The sequence below is a fragment of the Micrasema longulum genome, unplaced genomic scaffold (genome assembly GCF_059751315.1).
Source record: "Micrasema longulum isolate JH-2025_06_02 unplaced genomic scaffold, ASM5975131v1 h1tg000071l, whole genome shotgun sequence".
NCBI lineage: Eukaryota > Metazoa > Arthropoda > Insecta > Trichoptera > Brachycentridae > Micrasema > Micrasema longulum.
The window spans coordinates 33,602-53,212 of record NW_028277278.1 but is presented as its reverse complement, the minus strand read 5'-3'; the positions used below and the strand labels follow the sequence as shown (position 1 = coordinate 53,212).

Genomic DNA, 19,611 nt, shown 5'->3' with positions numbered 1-19,611 from the left:
GATATCTGAAAACTAAATTTTAATGAAAAAGCGGGTATGGAAATTTTATATATTAATAAAAGTGATATTCATCTAGCTAGACCTAGACAATATTCAAAGATTGGAAATAAGTTAAGCTATTTAATCAAAAACTTCCTTTAATAAATAATCAAATAAGTTTAACTTCGAGTGGTCTTCTAAAAATACTCCCATTATGGTTCGTTTAGTTTAATTTTTTTTTCTCAATCTGTTGTTCTTTTTCTTACAATACGTTGTAATAAAAATAATAACGCGCATAATTCTAAGTTAGTGTGAGTCGTTTTGATGAAAAAGTTATCTCAAAACCAGTTGACCAACGTAAATTGATTATGATTTTAGTAAATATAAAGTGGTTTATAGAAATTTATAAGAAAATAAGTTAAAAAGGCCAGCACAAAGCGAAAAATGTTTTTAACATATAAAGTTCAAAGATATAGTAAACCTAAGCAAATGTAATTGAGCTTAAAAATTCATTTAAATATTGAACAATTACTGTTTTAAACATATTTGAAATTTGAATTATATTAACGACATTTTCACGTACGCTATTTTAGTGCTTCGTTTTTATAACAGTAGATGCATTTTGAAATATTCTTGTGACTGATTTTCATTTAACTTTCAGTAACTTTCTTGGAAATCGTATGTTACGTATTGTACAACATTATCCAGTTCATAATAAATATTGTCATCATCCCATAATTATTACCATATCCGCATTTGGTGGTGCATATACAGCTGCATTGGCAAAATTGTATGTCCCCCCTGCCAAAAAATTGAACCCTAGCCCTCAAGAATGGAAAACGAACGCGCCTACCGCTACATAACGAGGTAAAATTATCTTCACTCCACTCTTTTTTCAGGATTTTTACCTGAGAGTAGCGATCGAGTCGAAAACGCTCGTCCATGGTTATGGTATTTTTTCACACCTAGAACTGTATTTTTTATCCGCCTGAACACAAAATATTATGTCATTGAAATATTTATATTTAAGGTAAATTTGAAAAATCTATAATTAATAATGATTCCCGCAAAAGCCTAGACTTCCATTTTCCCTTCTCAAAAATATTTTCCTTCTCTGTTGCAATAAATTTAGATCTAAATTTGCTCAATTATTTTTTTTCATGGACAATGGGAATTTACCTGAGTACGTATAAACAGAATGTAAATGATAACAAAAAAGGAAAAAAAACAGCGAAAACTACATTGCACCAAGTAAAAGGGTTCTTATTGACGTGAATAATAAAAACTTTGGTATTGATATTTAAAGCATTAATTGTTGTGAGACAAGGCTGCATATTATCGACCTTACTTAACTTAAACTTAAACTTACACTCGTACAAGATATTTAAGAATGCTCTCTCTGATGTCAATAAGGGAATAATCACTAACGGCGAAATTATCAATAACATCAGATATGCTGACGATACCATTATCCTGGCTTACAACGCATGTGTCTTTCAGGAACTCCTTAATAAAATGGACGAATCCGGTAATGGGCTTAAACATTAATGTGGCTAAAACAAAGATGATGGTGTTTAGCCGAAACCCTCACAATAATGCTGTAATTCGACTGAATGGTCAAACAATCGAGAGAGTGACTAACTTTAAATACCTCGGCAGTCAAATCACTTTTGATCTGGACTTAGATAAAGAAATTAGATGCAGAATAGAAATAGCACAATCAGTATTCAATGGCATGAAATCTTTCTTCTGCAGTGATAGTCTTAATTTAAAACTGAGATAGAGGATGGTAAAGTGCTATGTGTGGTCAATACTACTCTACGGGGTTGAAACATGGACTCTCAAGGTGAACTCCTAAACCGATTAGAGGCTTTTGAAATGTGGTTTCACCGGAGAATGCTGAGAATTCTGCGGACAGATTTTGTGGCCAATGTGGAGGTGCTGAGATGAGCCAGTGCCGAAAAAGAACTACTGACCTCAATAAAACAGAGAAAACTCGCATATCTGTGCCATATCTGCGCCGAAGCAAATATGCGCTTCTACAGCTAATCATGATAAAGAAGATTGAGGAAAAGCGTAGACTTGGAAAGCGACAAATGTCCTGGCTGAGAAACATCCGTGACTAGATGGGAGGCGCTGTTACAATTAGCACAAGACAGAATGCCTACTCTAGAGTGATCGCCAAAGTCGGGGGGACCTGATATGGCACAGAAAGATGAAGAAAGCATTAAATTTGTGGTCAAAAATTATACTGAATGTAATGAAATATTTGTATATAACCACTTACCGACTTTTTTATGTCTGCCTGTTTTGAAACGCAACCATCTCTTTGTCAGGACGCCAATTAAACCAACATGCAAAACCCACTTCAACATAGTTGTTGTCCAAAAATATAAAACCAACATGCGCATGCATATCATTTATAATCTTTTGATGACTTAACATATATTTACTCACTTATTACCACAAGGAACTCAATTTGCTTTGATATATTTTATAATTTTAATTAAAACAATTAGAAAATATAATTCGCCCTTAAACTTTAGCTGTTTGATTAATAGCAAACGTAATTGCTGGACATGCTGGAGGTGCATAGTAGGTTTTGCATGTTGGTTGAATTGGTGTTCTGACAAAAAGACACAAACGCCTCGAAACTGGTAGATATAGAAAAGTCAATAAGTGAGTATATACAAATATTTAATAACATGAAATAAAAACAAAAGATAATCATAAGAAAGCATTTTGAGTCATATCAATAGTTTGATACCGAATTATAAATTCACTAGAATACCATAAGGGTAGGTATTATGATTTCTGTTTTTTTTCTATGTCAATTGAATTACTTTTGTATAACATGGTCCGCTTGTACGTTTGTCATTAAAAACAATGTTTGGCGTCAGCAAATAGCGCACCCGATATTTTTATATTTATCTCCAGCTACCCTTAGTTCGGCTGTCACACGGGATACAAAAAGTTTACAAAATCGATAGGGTTGCCAATCTTCCTTTGAATCCCGTTCTAAAGATTAGCAATCTATAAGATTGATTATGGTCAAGGATGATAGATGTTGTCAGCATATTATAAAGGATAAGATGAGAATAATTACAACGAAGCTGAACGTTATTTCAATGAAAAGCTTTTTATTTTAAATCACATTTGTTTATTTTTTCTGCTGTTAAGAATCAATATTATTATTTTTGACCAGTGCAAAACAGCAGGTGTTTTTTTATTTATTTAAATCTAAGAAATGGTAAATCTTCATATAAAATATTTAATAAAATAAAAAGTACAACATTCGTATATGGCAATATCTTGTTTCTAGTTTTATGAAATATGTTGTAGAACAAAATATTTTTTGCTAAATGTTATAGAATATTTGTATATAACAACTTGCCGACTTTTCTATGTCAACCGGTTTCGAGAAGTACTCATCTCTTCGTCAGGATACCAACTAAACAATATATTGTGTAAAAAAATATATTGTGTATAGTGGGTTTTGCGTGTTGGTTTAATCAGTGTCCTAACCAAGAGACGAGTACGTCTCGAAACCGGTAGACAAAGGAAAGACGGTAAGTGGTTAAGTACAAATATTTTATAAAATTTAGTCAAATGTTTGACCACAAAGTAAATGATTTAAATATATTTTAGAAAATATTTATTTATTAGAAAACCAACCTGTTCAGAGAGTTGATACCGTACGCGATCTGGGTGTTATTCTTGATAGCAAACTTACATTTGAGAATCACTTCGATGACATACTGACCCGTGCACATAGAAACCTTGGTTTTGTACTTCGTACATGTTAGGTATTTAAAGATATCGCGTGTATTAAAATGGTCTACTTTGCTCATGTTCGCAGTTTGCTCGAGTATGCCTCTTCTGTTTGGTCTCCACAATATGTCACACATACAGAAAAGTTCGAGAAAATTCTATGGACATTTCTTAGACATCTTAAAGCTAGGGTTTCCTAGGACAGCGGTGCCCGTATCTTAACGGCCGTAGTGAACGGTGATGCGGTGGACAGCCGTTGTAACGGTGACTAGAGAGTGGTTTCCTAGGAAAACGGTTTTAATAACATTTATTAACACCAATTTCCTAGGAAACCACTCTCTAGTCACCGTTCCGACGGCTGTCTACCGCATCACCGTTCACTACGGCCGTTAAGATACGGGCACCGCTGTCCTAGGAAACCCTAGCTTAACTGGAGATGCAGGTATACCGATCTCAATTATATGTCTTCCTGCAAAAAACACCACTTGCTTACTTTAGAAGATCGATGTCTACTGTTGGACATGGGGGTGCTTCATGACATACTTAGTGGACGCCTTGATAGTCCGGCTCTTTTGTCGGAATTATCATTAAATGTCCCCAGCTACCGCACCCGTCACACGTCAAACTCTCTATTACATGTGCCAGCAGTTTGTACGAACTATGCCCAAAACTCTCCACTTATACGTTTTGCTAGTTAATATAATTTGAACTTTCCCCTTATTGATCAATTTGATTGTAAAAAAATAACATTTAAAATGCGCGTCTTAAAACATACTTTTTTGTCTTATACTTTCAATAATAAAGTCTTATTTTATCTTATTTTATTTTTTTATTATGTATTATCTCTAATTCTTAATATTTTTAATATATTTATATTTTCGACACTTGACACTTGTGCAATATTTAAACACATGTCCACCCTCATTCTAATATAACACCCACCCTCTCACTCACTTACACTCACACAAACACATTAGTATGTATTGTACGTGTATTTAATGTATTTCTGTGGATATCTGTCATTGGTTTTATTCTCTGTATATTTTATTTGTTATATTTTTGTTACATGTATTACTGTTGATATCCCCAATAAATAATAAAATAATAAAAAATAATAATAATCAAGTATTTTTTATTAACGTCTTAGCTCCTAGACCACAGTAGCTTCCGTAGTTCAAACGAATGTCTTAAGCTAGGGTTTCCTAGGACAGCGGTGCCCGTATCTTAACGGCCGTAGTGAACGGTGATGCGGTGGACAGCCGTTGTAACGGTGATTAGAGAGTGGTTTCCTAGGAAAACGGTTTTTATAACATTTTTTAACACCGATTTCATAGGAAACCACTCTCTAGTCACCGTTCCGACAGCTGTCTACCGCATCACCGTTCACTACGGCCGTTAAGATACGGGCATCGCTGTCCTAGGAAACCCTAGCTTTACACACGAATGCTTCTTATTATTTTTTTATTTTTTTTTACAACAGGCCAGCATGCCCAATTGCAGTGGTAAATTATAGTACAGAACACCCGAGCTTGAGAAAAATCACTTTTTTTTTTTTTTTGTATTCTCACCAGGAATCGAACCCGGAACCTTCCGTGCGTGACTCAAGCGTCTTAACCACTACACCAGGGAGGAAGAAAATTCTACCCTCGTTAACATCACAAATACATTTTGAAACGTGATTTTTATCATGCCTTATTATTCACGTTTAAATAAACTGCGTCTTGAACTGTTGCGAAGCAAAATAAAATGTTTTTTAATTTGGTAATTTCTTTGTTTTTTTAATGGAGAAGGTTTTCAATAAAATACAAATAATAAATTACTTTAATTTACGATACTGTTTGTCAATGAACATTTTATCTTACGATTTCTAGTTTATTTTTACCCAAACATTATATAACATATTCAGTAGAAAGTTTAAACAATTCAAGAATAAATGTAAAAAACAAATTAAATACTTTTTTTTTTAAGTAATTTAAAATTATAAGCACGGTTTCATACATATGGGCAAAGTGAACAAAAAATTGTACATATTATGAAATGCATAAATGAATAAATATAATTACCATTCACCATCTTTGAAAAAGTTCAAAAGGTTTGTTCTATAGGAACAATACCCTACACTAAATATATCAGATACGTGGGAATAACTATTGCCGAGTTCATGAAGTCTGTTTAATACGGCATTACAAGTATACACGGTACGTGAATTGTTGCTACAAAACGGTGGCAACTGTCTAGTCATTCTTCCAGGCACCCTGAAATTAATGAGAGATAATAGTTCAGGGCAATCCCATACTGAATTTACAATTTTGAATAAATATAAAAGTTCTATAATTTTTCGTCTATCATTAAGTTTTAACTAATTTAATATTTTTAGCAAAAAATCGTAATTTTAAAATTCATGACTGATTCTAAGATTAAAATTTATACACTTAGTTTAATCCTTAAAACTCTTACATCCGGTTGAATTAAAAAGTTATCAACGGAATTAAAATAAGCGGAATAAATAACGTGAGAATAATGTAACGGAGTATTATAGGGTCAGTCAGGAAGCAGCCGTAATTTTAGGCAAAGAAGAATAATCCCTCGTTGAGCCTAACGACTCATGACGTAACTCTCCCCTCGTGTCTTCTTCATACCGAAATGTCTCCCCGGTGTCTGTTTTAAATTAATTAGGTTAGTAAAACATCTCACCGTCCCAACAATCCCAACATCATACGAAGATTAACGTTTTCGGTGATAATCTTACTCGTGCCTATCTATGTAAATATAGATTGCCTATATGGTAACTCGTTAAATAACGTTACGGTTAAGCTGTTATTAAACATTTATTGTAGTTTAACTCGATACAATATTTGCGGACAGAAATATTCCGTTAGAAAAAAAACGTAAATAGGTACTTTGTAGAAAACTTACTTTTTGTATTATTACATCTGTTGGTAGCCTAGTTGTACCAAAATTTTAAAATAAATATGGACAACGTTCGTTGGATTTTATTGTTCCAAAAATATTTAATATGTTGCCACTTGACATGAAAACATGTCATAATAAAAATAAAATTATGTTTTTATTCCGAATGTTGGTTAGTAGACAGAACTTTCCTATATTGATTTATTGTTTATGTAAAACATTTTTTTATCTCTTATTGAATACATTTTTGTATTTTTCTTAGGTTGACCTTTTCTTTTATTTCGTTGTTATTTTTTTTTAATCTACATTTTTAAGATCTTAATTTTAATAGGTACTTTTAATTTTCTTATTATTTTTATTTTTTCTGTAGATATGAATTGAAATTTTCGATTTACTTTGTTTTATTTTTTATCTTGTTTTGATTACATTTATGAGCACACACTATTTATGTTTGTGTTTATTTTTCCCAATATTTAAAATACATTCAAGTAAATTGCTATTCTTTAATTTCAATGGTATTATTTTACTCTATTTTCTTACTTTAAAAAAAATATGTTTTTTAAAACTATTTTCGTCTGGTTTTGTTTTGTTTATTTCTTCTTAATAATATTTTTCAAAGCATCAAAACATAATTAAATATGTTAATTATTTTATACCTATAAAAAGTATGTACAATACATAGTACTTAATTTAACTCGGAAGAGTCTTAACTACATAAAATAAAGTAATCTGCTAATTAAAATACTTAACTTCAATATCAATTCGCTCCAACTCGCTTGTGAATGGTTTCTCGTTTAGTAAGATATATACAAAAATCAAAAATGTTATCTGTGTGGATATTCGCTAATAAGCGGAATGGGGAATGTTGTAGTACTTAAAGTGGCCACTTAACCCAGCCAATGACAGGTCATAAGCCCTGTAAACGCTCGAATATCCATAATCCTGAATTTGAAAAAAATTCTACCTCATCTCTGTAGGGATATAAATAAAAAATATATTAATTAATAGTTTATCGAGAAAAAATATATTTTAATACTTTGTTTTCTTTATAATGTATTAATGTTGTAATAATGTGTATATTTTATTGAATAAAAACTCTATAAAGAAAAAAAAAGTAGTTTGGTTGAGAGATAAATACGATAAATAAACATATTATTTTTTACAAGTATACCTGTGCTAGAACAGATCCATGCGATTATTTTGAGATAACTTTATCATGTAACTAGTTTAAAAAAAATATTTTAAAAGGTAAAGATAAATTTAAAATTTATATTTGGAGTACTCACTTTGTAGTTCTTTATAGTAGTAAAATAAATATGAAACATTTTCGTTTTTATCCACTTATTTTCTATCGCCCGATTTCAAAGCTAAACGTGCTTCTTTATCAAGGCATAATGAACTTATGAATTATCTTATTTTATTTTAAAAGTGAATATTTAATAATATGTCGTCTCTTTTGAACATGAGTGGTGCTTTTGAGACTGAAAAACAAAATATTTTGCTTTCTCTGACGACATCCGGGTGTCCATGATCATACATTTTGTATGGGTACTATTGTGTACCATATTTACGTGTACCTATACTTATTTTTTAAAAGACTTTAATTGTTACTATTATTACTATTTTTTTGTTTTTTTTGAGACAAAAGAATTTTATTGTATTTAATATACTTATATTTTGTACCTCTCAAAGAAAAAAAGTTATACATTCTTTTCCTATTTAAATTTTATCTGCGCACACTGTTTAATTATTTTTTATATACAAATATGTTATTTATACAAAACTGCTGTGTTATATTTAATATTTATAAAACATAATACTTTTCAATTTAATTTTTAAGTTTTTCACATTATAAGTGTTTATATTATTTTAATATGTATCTTCTTAAGGTAAAAGGCACAGCGTGCCGTGTATATTATTTAATAAATAAATTAATAAATAAATAAATAAACAAATATATGTGGTTCGTCGGTATAATAGGGCAGCGCATTTAACTTCCACGCAAGAGGACTCGGGTTCGTTTGAAATGGTTGATATTAAATATTTATTAAAAAGGGAGTCTTCACACTAGAATATTTCATAGTCCCTTGACTGGTACCTGAAGCGTAAGACTGATCATCTTAACTTCGTGTAACAAAAATGATCAAGATACTATGCGATTAAGTGTACTAATGCAGTGCCCCCTCCGCCATTAGGTGCGGAAAGAGAATAATGAAAAATGCATTAATGAAATATTCAACGAAGGTAAATAAGCAATAAAATCGATAAACAATTATTATCCTTTGAAATTACTACTACTATTATAAGAGTGCAGACTACTTGCGTAAATAGTTTTGTTTAACATAGTATTTTAGAACAAATCCATTACTAGAGTACCTACATAAACTTATATATCATTATTCTAAAAATAATTTATTGCACCTGTCATGCACGGGCCCGTTTCACACGTATCACGCCAATCCACTTGGTCCGGTAAAATTAGTGTGGGTGGATACTTATTAATTATTTCCTTTTTTGGTTATATTTATTAACTTTCTGCTCGCGGGTGAAATTTTTGATTAAAGAAAGGGAGTGGAGACTAGTCGGCCTAATGTACTGTTTCGTGTATTTATCTGCCTTTTGATAAATGAAATAATTAAAAAAATATATATATAATAAATACGTCATATGTTATGTTATATATACGGCCGTGCAATTTTGAACGTTCGACTAAGTTAGCGGATATGAATTTGACTTTTATCCTTTAAGTAATATCAGACTAATTTTTGTCGGGTATTTTTTTTCGTTTAAAGCTCATTCGGTATTGCACCGTCTAAACGCTGTGTTTATGGGAGAAAGCAGTTTAAATTTCTCCCTTATAACTCCAACGAAATAAACTAAAATTGAAATGTCAAAACATGTTGAAAAAATCGGTCAATTTTAGTAACAAACATTATTTTGCTCTAATTTGTAACTATAAACCGTTAAAATGTCACATTGTAAAGTATTAACCTTTCACTTCAATAAAATTAAATAATGTTTCTCGATTTAATGAATTGCGTCCAAAAGCAATGCTTGTCAATTTTGAGGTTATAAACTATCCGGCAGTCAATTCTGCCCTCTCGAATATTTATTTGTTCACTTATTTTATTTTACAGAAACAAACAGTCGACAATGATATAATAATACAAAAAAGATACGGTTTATAGACAGACCAGCAAAGTTCCTAAATAAAAATCATACATATTAAATTGTGGTAAAACAAAAGGGTGAGTGTGTGGAGCCATATAAATGTTTTAAGCGGTAAGTAGTTCCCCTTTTCTGTTCATGTATTTTCATTTATGAATTCTCTTGAATGTAATATTTCCATTTTGTAATATTTTCACACTGAGTGACAAATTCTTCTTTATTGCATTTAGATTGTATAAAACAAAAAAAATATTGTGAGGGCTCGTAATGGGCGATATTTCAAGGTGCTTAAGATCCTGTCTAACCGAAGTCCAAGGTCGATCAACTGAGGCCCTAGAGACCGATTAACTGAAGCCTGTAGGGCTGTAAAATGAGGACTGGAGGGTCAATTACATGAAGCCCAAAGGGCTAAATTTTCTAGCTTGGAACTTGGATTTGAAATTGAACCAGAAAGACGAGTGTTTTTGACTCGATGCGCGATGGTTGTTAAAATGCTGAAAAGTGCAGTCAAGTAGGTTAGTTCACCCCCTATTACAATAGTTAGTCCGTTTGTCTACTTTTTTTCAGATTTCAGGTTCAATTCCCAGCAAGATCGACGCGAAATACTGAGTTAAAACGTTTCACACTTCAATATTTTTAAGTCCCCATACTGACGTATAAAACTAATTATCTCCCTATTTTTAAATAAAACAAATTATTGATGATACATTGCAATCAAAGTACCGTGGCAGTATATTTTGTGCCACATATTATCGATAAGCGAATGATGATGTTTGAAAATAAATATTTTTCACGGATTATCACATATATCAGTATTTTTTTAGACAGGTGATTCGGTCATCTCGTTTGACGTCGCAAACTCGGGAATCAGAGATTCGAGATTAGAACCTCTCTTTAACACAATTATTTAAGACAAAAAAAATATTCCGAAATTGAAATATTTGATTAAACTATGTAATAACTTGTACTCATACATCAGTCACTTATTAAAAATACGTGAAATACTTCCAGTTGTTTATTCGTTCAATTAGCGCTATTACCATCTAATGGGAATCTTCAGAGTGGACCAGTCAGTCATGAGTAAGTTATTACACCATTACAATGGAATTGCATCAAGAATGGTCAATAAATAACTTAAATCAAATTTGATTGAATCATAAAAACGCAAAAGTGTATTTTATATTTCAAAATAATAACGGAAAGGTAATGCGATTATGTGCAGAACTTGTGTTTCATTAGGCTTTTAAATAAGTGGTTCAATGATTAAATATACCATTACTAGTTGTTAGTGAGTTTGTCTAGCCAGTGTTGTTACGATGTTGGGATTCGTCAATTGCTCGCCAGGGAGAAGTTATTCTACGGCTGCTGTGGCGTGAAGCGAATACGAGTTGGTTGCTAGTGAAGGCGAGTACCACCCTTACTACCCCCTACCCTCTACTAGGAGTAATCCCCTGTGGCTTGTCTCGGAACTAACAGATCCTGAACATTTGAAGATTTTACCGGCCAGTTATTAATTGTCTTTGCTTTAGTTTATCAACAGCCATTTGAAGAACGTTCTTGACGTTTGATAAGGATTATATATTTATATTTTATATCCGTATATAAAATGCCGTCGTCAACCGCATATTTTATTTAACTATCAAGCAAAAGCAAGAATTACGTCGGTCTGAAAATGGTAAAAAACCTGGTGCAAGATTTGACCAAATTCATACTTTGTTGTGTAATATACAAATTATGCCAAATCTGTGGTCAAATTAAAAAAAAAAATAGACTAGACGACTAGACTGTCAACGCCTGTTTGTTTTTTTCGTCACTTTATTGCCCTTGGTATTTGCTTAACTGCATTTTCTCACATCACGCTTGTTTTTCTTTTTTGGAAAAACCGATTTTAAATAAGGTTCTCAATTTATGTTATTTTGGAAACCCGATGTCGATTGTTGGTCGCAAAACAATAATATATATATTGTCGGTTGTCAGTAGTCGCGTCGTGACAAGATAGCTCGCTTTATCAACCGTGAAACTGACTGTTATCTGTCATGGCGCCAAAAACTTTTACAAACCTACTTCGCATAGTCACGGGTAATTTAAAATATCAAAAACTGCGAATAAAATTGGACAAGAATTTGAATTACCGTATAAGAAACTGCACAAGATTTTGCGCAAGATCCTGAATTATTTCCTTTTTTTGCACCGCAACAGGTCTCGAGACCCAATCAGACTGATTAATTGCACGGAATACCCAGGCTTGAGAAAAATCGCATTTAATTTTTGCGTTCTCACCGAGAATCGAACCCAAAACCTTTCGTGCGTGAGTCGAGCGTCTTGACTACTACACTACGGAGGCCGAGGAGTTAAAATGTCGTTAGTTGATGTTATGTATTACCTGCCTCTTTATAGCGCGTCTACAGACAAACGTAATTTTTCAGTTTTCAGGCGATGTGTGAATTTCTGGATAATCTTTAACTGCCGACATGAGACACAGCGGACCGTCTCCGTCTCCGTGTGGATAATAATATAAGTTGTACGCATAAATTATATCAGTTATTTGTACAATTTATCCTACCCAAAATTTATCAGATAAAAATACGATTCTAGAAATCAGAATGTACCTGTTAAAGTATTATTTACTTTCTTCTTCTTCTTTTTCTTCAGCCTTATTCTCTCCACTGCTGGATGAAAGCCTCTTAAAAACGTCTCCATTCCGTCCTATCACCCGTTTTCATCATCCACGTTTTACCGACAATAGAGGCAATGTCGTCGACCCATCTTTTCTGTGGCCTTCCAACACTTCTTTTGTTTGCCCATGGTCTCCACTTTATTATTCTGGGTGTCCACCTGCCATCATTTTGTCTCGCCAAGTGTCCTGCCCACTGACATTTCAATTTCACTGCATGATCCATGATATCCACGACTCCGGTTCGGCGCCTTATTTCTTCATTTCTTATTCTGTCTCTTAGACATACATCAAGCATCTGTCTTTCCATATTTACTTTAGTCTACGAGTATTTTGGTTATATGTTTTTTCTGGGTGGTCTTTTTAACCTACTAGTTTTCATATATCCATGGATGTAAGGACGCTCAATGGTTACTAGAATAATTACCTAAATACGTTTTTGTACATTGTATTTTAATTATGGTCATCAAATAAATAGAATGTCGTCAACTGGAAAAAACAATAGTATTAGAAAAGTGTTTTTGGTCAATAAAAAAAATCATGAGAAATTTTTATCTTGTTTCAGAATATTCATCCACTAGAAGTTCGACTGGAAACAACTGCCCGAGAGATGCTTCAAGCCTTGCGGTATGGTTTACACATTTTAATAAAATACAGAATTGAGACTGAACACAATAAATCGTCACGATCGTAGAAAAACGACGCATTTGATTTTTTCAAATTAACACCAGAGCGGTGATAAAAAAATCTTGACACTTTATGTCACAACTTGATAAGCACAAAAGAATATCATTTGATACTTAAGTTATTTACATGTACTCTATATTTTTTAAACGTGGAAAATAAAGTCTTTATATAATCTTTTTAAGATAAAATATATAATAAGTCAATGTTGCATTTTTCACCTAACCGTCGTTCTTCTACGATCCCGACGAAATACAAGCACTATCTGACCTCTGAAAAACAGCTAAAAAATATATATGTAAAAACTTAAACCAACACCATTCTGTTTTTGACTGGTTGGAAGTTTTTGCATAAAGCAAAAAACCGGCCTTAAAGTATGTTGCTGAAAAGTAAAAAACAAATAATGCCACAAAAAACGTTTTTTAGATTTGAATTATTACTCGTTAATAAAACACGTTACAATAAATTTGCGCAAGCAACTAAAAAAACACGGTTAAAACGTAGATAGACTTTGAAATTATTTTACTGTGCGTCTTGAAAATTAATCAAACTCATGAATACTGTTATCACTTTGTTATGTGAAAATAAGTATTTGAAATCTAATTCCTGGAAATTACTGGCTCTCAAAAATATTAAAAACATGAAATGAATATTGTATTGTATTAAAAATAGAAATACAACAAAATTAACAATAACAAATATTTTATGTCACTCCGCTTAAAATAAAATTTATAAATAAATAAAACAACTTTTAAAAAATACACAAGCAAGTGAGTAGAAGTCTAAAATACAAGAAGAGTAAAGAAGTTTATTTTCTTAAGTGATCTGCATACAAATAACTTGTTTTTGTAAGCAAAAGTATTTTTCATTTTAATGTTTCTATTACACCACCGTGGCTCCGAAAAAAGACCTCAAAACTAGATTTCAGCCACAAACCTCCTGTCTACACCGCAATCCTCGTTCTCGGCTAACCTAGAGGTGAGTAATGCAATTTCAAACCTTCAAACATAAATGCAACGGTTAACAGATGGTTACGACGAACTTAAAGTTTATCTAATATTTTTAAATAGAATCACTTTGTTTTTATGTACCACTTATATTTTTATAATTTGACAACCAACTAGTTTCGGTAATACTATGCCTTCTTCAGGGTCAATAACAAACTAACATAACGTATATAAAATTTTCACAGTGAGTGTAGAGTGGGCGTGGCTGCGGGAGTAGAGAAGAGAGGGAGTTTATGTGTGGATTTAGGGAAAGGAAACATATTTAAAATATGACTATTACTAAGATTTATTTGATTTTTAATAATATTTGAATTTTTATTACAGCCTTTTTAATCTTCAATGTTTCAAAATAATCAAGTGTAAATCCCTTTTTGAAGGCATACTATTGAGGAAACTAGTTGGTTGTCAAATTATAAAAATATAACTGGTACATAAAAACAAAGTGATTTTATTTTATATTAAACTAGTGGACCCGACAGACGTTGTCCAGCCCGAACGCTGGCTTTTCTGCTATTAGCTTGGAATAGACTTTTCATTTATAAGTAGGTACATAAGTACTCGTTTATGGTTGAATCCTAAAACATAAAATAAATATTTTTTAAATATGGTATTCTTTTTGCAAACGTCAAACACTGGTCTTCTTACTAAAAGAGGGGTGTATTTAAGTAGGGATTCGATTTTAAAAAATGTATGGAACTTTTATATTATTTTAGTATTTCCAAAAATCCAGAAAAAAGAAATAAATGGGTAGAGATTAAAAAGAATTTAAAGAAAATATCTGATTGAGATCCACATAAAACAAATGCTGTTTGTAAACATTTAAAAACAAACTTATGTTTCTACATTAATTCAATATTTAAATATTAATTATTTCTAGATTTGGAATTCAATCACACACAAGTATCTAGGTTCCTACTAATCAAAAAAAAGTTACACCATCCTATTTCCTTTTGTCCGAACAGTTTTTACACGCTTTCACGCAAAATCAGGTATTTAAGTTACGAATGAAATATTAAGCTCATGTCGAAACCGGCTGGCGCGACGGTTAAAGAACAACTATATACGCGTTGATCATGACTGAACGTTTAGGCATAAATTAAGTGTCATAATTTTGGAGGGCTCAGGGTGCGTTTATGTGTACTAATAGGTCAATAGTTTTATTTAAGAAAACCGAACCTATTTCTTTGGTTACGTAAAAGTATTATGAAGCAAACTTTGTTAGTATCCTTAATATTGTTTTATCTTGGGAGGAAACGCGTTCGGTCTTTTTTCATAGAAACGTATTCCCTTATTTTCACCCCGGATCATGGCACTATAAATACTATCCATTAGTATGTCTCAAAAGTTTTGCTTTATTGATGAATAATGGAACTAGAACCATCCAACAACCTATAAAAAACGTCCAGTTTTATGCGGTCTTCGGGCGCACCACCGTATACAAACATAACTATTTCTGAAAACCACGAAACGCGCCGATACAGAAAGTTTTATTTTGATACTCTGTTTCAAGAAAATTACATAATCGGTTTAATTTTGAGGTGCGGAAAATGGGACAACAATACATCGATATTGTTTATTTTAGTTAGACATAAAAGTTCCCAAATGCATTTGTCTTTTTTGTATAGCATCGGGGAGGCATCTTCAAGACAGTGACAGGAAAACAATGTTCAAATACTTATTTATCAAAATTTCCTCTCAGCGCCTATCCTCACAGTTTATGTAATCTAAAACACAAAAATAATTATGTATATGTATATGTACATATCTGACTTTAACCAAATACTCGTTCGATAATTGAGGCCATCAGAACCAGAGTGGCTCAAGTGTAAATATCAACGTACTGACGGATATTTTGGAGGATGCCGGAGTATGATTCTATAGAGCAATAATTTATGTTTAATTATTTAAGATTTTAAGATGGATGCCGTATAACCTTCCCATAAAACTATTCTATAGGTAACAGTGGATTGAAGCACAGCAAAGTACACACTTCTGAAAGTGCTAATATCCAAAATGTCTCGAAGAGGGCAAAAAATATGGAATAGCTTTCTCAACTTAGAAGTCAGGAACTTAACCTAAGCCTCCCATTGCAGATACATATCGACGTGAACACCAATATATTTTATAGAATCTACCCTTTTCAAAAGATAGCATGCGTTATCATAGTATATTCCCAGATTATGTGCATTGCTTGATAGTGTACTACTATTTATATGAAACATAAGGTATTTTTTAAATATCAATATTGAGAGTTAAAAGATTCTTATCTAAACATTTTATTGTTCAATAATGTTCATATTATAGTTTGCGTTTTGAAAAACAGATTTCCAGTCATCAGCCTTAAATGACAAAACCATGTCATCGGCAAACGAAATCGTTTTTCTACCATAACTCTATTCACATCGGTAGCTCAGGATTGGTCCCAGGATGCTGCTTTGTGTAACTCCAAAAGCAATAGATGACTAAGAACTCTGTGCTTCTTTGTGTGATATACAAATGACTGAATTGCGACCTCAAAGATAAGAAATTCTAAAGCAATGGAATGGCTTTATCCCTGACTTTATTTTAGTTGTTCCATAAGAATCAAATGAGAAACCGTGTCGAAAGCTTTAGAAAGGTCTTGGAAAACAACAAACTTTCTACCAATATCAAGACTTTGTGTTATATTTTGAGTAACAACAACAATTGCGTCTGTCGTGTTCGGCTCTCTTGGAAACCCAACTGGTTATTTGAAAGAACATTGCCACTTTAAAAAAAATTCATGAGTCTTTTTTGAACAATTATTTAAAAAAAAATTCTTATTACACTTAAGGTAAAGATAGGACGATAATTTGAGACAATTTTTTTTACCAGCTTTGTAAATAAGAATAATGGAAGCTTATTTTGGGCAGGATGGAAAGCACCCTTTTTTAAAGTTAGTATTTATTATATGTGTTAGTTATACTAATATACTTTTTAAGATGTTTAATAATTTTGGTAGTAAAACCATTGATTCCCGAACTACCCGTGTTTATTAAAAAAGATATTGTGTTTATTACTTCTTGATAGTTTTAGGTGAACATTAATATAATTGGTTGGTTGAAGCCAAAAGCAAATCATCGACCTTGAGTTATCTCGCACTTGAGTGCGAGATAGCTTTCTGTAGTTTTAGCGTGTTTTAAAATGTTCTCTGCTAGATTTGTCCCAAAAGAGGGAAAGTAATCGTTGAAGTTGCTAGCAATTTTATCTGCATAATAACGTCACCTATTTTTCCATCAATAACAATATCCTGTATTAGCTGGCTTCGTTTTTAAGAATAAGAACTTTCCTTGATGATATTCCAAATTTATTTGCCATCTTTTTCCGCTTGTGTGGTTATATTTCAACACTCTTATATTGTTTTCGCTCTAGTTAAAATATTTTTACAAATATGTTAAAAAAATAAAGGAATATTTATATTTATATCCATATGTTGGACGACAGAGTTAATGCTTTGCGTAAAATATGTCTGTTTACGGAAAATGTAAGATGTTATTTAATAACGACTTATGTTAAATCCAGAACATTTTGTTTTGATTTTTTTTCCATTTCTAATTTTAACATTATATATGTTTTGAAAGAAATAAACCAACAAAGGAAAATCTGTAACTGGCGTTTGGATCCCATCGAAATGCAAACAATATGAACCTACCGTTTCTAGCTCAAAATATTTTTTCGATTTAAAGTTTTGTCAACATAGTATTTTTTTACTCATTTTAGCAAATGATGTATTTACCTTGTTGTTTCGTAAGGTTAAAAATACGAGGTGCAGACAAAAAGGATAGAAACTGTTACATAAAATCATCTAAATTTTATGCTAGAATTTTTATCCGGCTTTGCTAGGGATAAGGTTAAAAAAAAATATTTGTTTTTTTAAAAATAGTATTGTTCTATTATGTAAATTTTGTACTTTTGTTATATTACTGAAATTTCACGTTACTACGATTTCCCATTTATGAGTTTAATTTTATATTTCAGATTTCCGATAAAAATAGACGTGAAAATAACAAAATTTATGTAAAAAAATAAATTTAAATGATGTGTATAAATGTTGCATTTACCAATATTGAGTTTATTTTTTGTCAAAGTAGTCAGAAAAAAAAACTGCCTAAAAAATAGCATGATAGATATCTATAAATGGCGTTTTTAATACTGTATCTCATATTCACAAACTAGAATTTATAAAATTTCACGTCTCCAAAACTAACCGTTGATGAACACGATTGAATAAAAACTATACATTTGAACTAATAATAGCATTTAAAATGATTATTCTAAAGTTCACGTGATTACAAACCACCACAAAAAAAATCGCTTTATGCCAAAAAATGCCAAGAAAAAATTAGCTTGAAGTTAGAGTAATTCATCTAGAAACGTTATTTAAAATGTTGATGTAAAAATTCACTCGCTATGACTTACCGTTGAAAAGTCACTTTTACATCAAAGAAGTCCGTGAAAAAATTATTTTAAAAACAAACGCATGTTAAATGTTGACCTTAAATTTCACGTCGCTATAATTTACCATTGAAAAGTTTGATTTCATACTGAAATAGCCCTAGAATAAAGAATATTTATACAAATTAATCAGAATTATTAAAATTCTGTGGATTACTTTACCTGTTCTGTAGAACAGATGAAAGTCGCTAAATTGCCTGGGGTTTTAAATAAACTGCGCGAAGAAATAAAGGAAAACATTATGCTAAAATTCTTCAGACTTCTAAAAGTTATTAGTATACTTCTAAAAAAAATATTTGTGAATTAATTATTTTGTCCTGAATGAGTTTACAAAACTCTTGAAATTCTAATAGGCACGGCACATTCGTATAACAAAGTAATGAAATATTTGATTTATTTAACATTTTATTTTTCACTGTAACATTTCTTGCTAAAATTCATAAAAAAAATAATTTCAAGAGCAATTTAAAATGTCTTTGTGTATTTGTATTTCCTTTATACTTAATTGTACCAAGGAAAAAGTATTTTTTTTGTTTCAGAGCCTTACTTCTACATACCCATTGGCACTCCTTCACAATCTTGGCTGATATGAAAGTAACATCAAGTATAACTCTAAGGAAAGACTTAGCTGCTATTATCCAGGCACCACCGTTGTCACCGAGTATTCTGGACTTACCTACTGCTAAAACTCAACATGCCCTATTCAGGTACATTTTTATTACGATTTCTAAAATATAGTTTAATTTGTTTTTGAAAAAAAATACACATCTATTAGTAAATAGAACTAGATATACTAAAGAACTCTGTTAATTAATTTGAGTTTTTTGTGACCATTTTTGTTAAAACACCTTTAATAAATAAGAGGTTAAAAAATTGGTTACTGTTTCAGGCAAGAAAAGGAACTTGATTCAATAAAAAGCAGACGAATTCGCATTGCAAACTTTA

The 19,611-nt window shown here is 31.5% G+C and overlaps 1 protein-coding gene across 1 annotated transcript in view; it reads left to right on the top strand.

The window, feature by feature from the left end:
* Window positions 1-19,611, top strand: part of LOC148284981 (uncharacterized) — a 168,743-nt gene that overhangs the window by 121,367 nt on the left and 27,765 nt on the right. Inside the window, exons 3-4 of the mRNA XM_088231657.1 lie at window positions 13,068-13,129; window positions 19,206-19,373. Of these exons, the coding sequence (XP_088087783.1) occupies window positions 13,068-13,129; window positions 19,206-19,373 (230 nt within the window). The remainder of the gene's footprint in view (window positions 1-13,067; window positions 13,130-19,205; window positions 19,374-19,611) is intronic.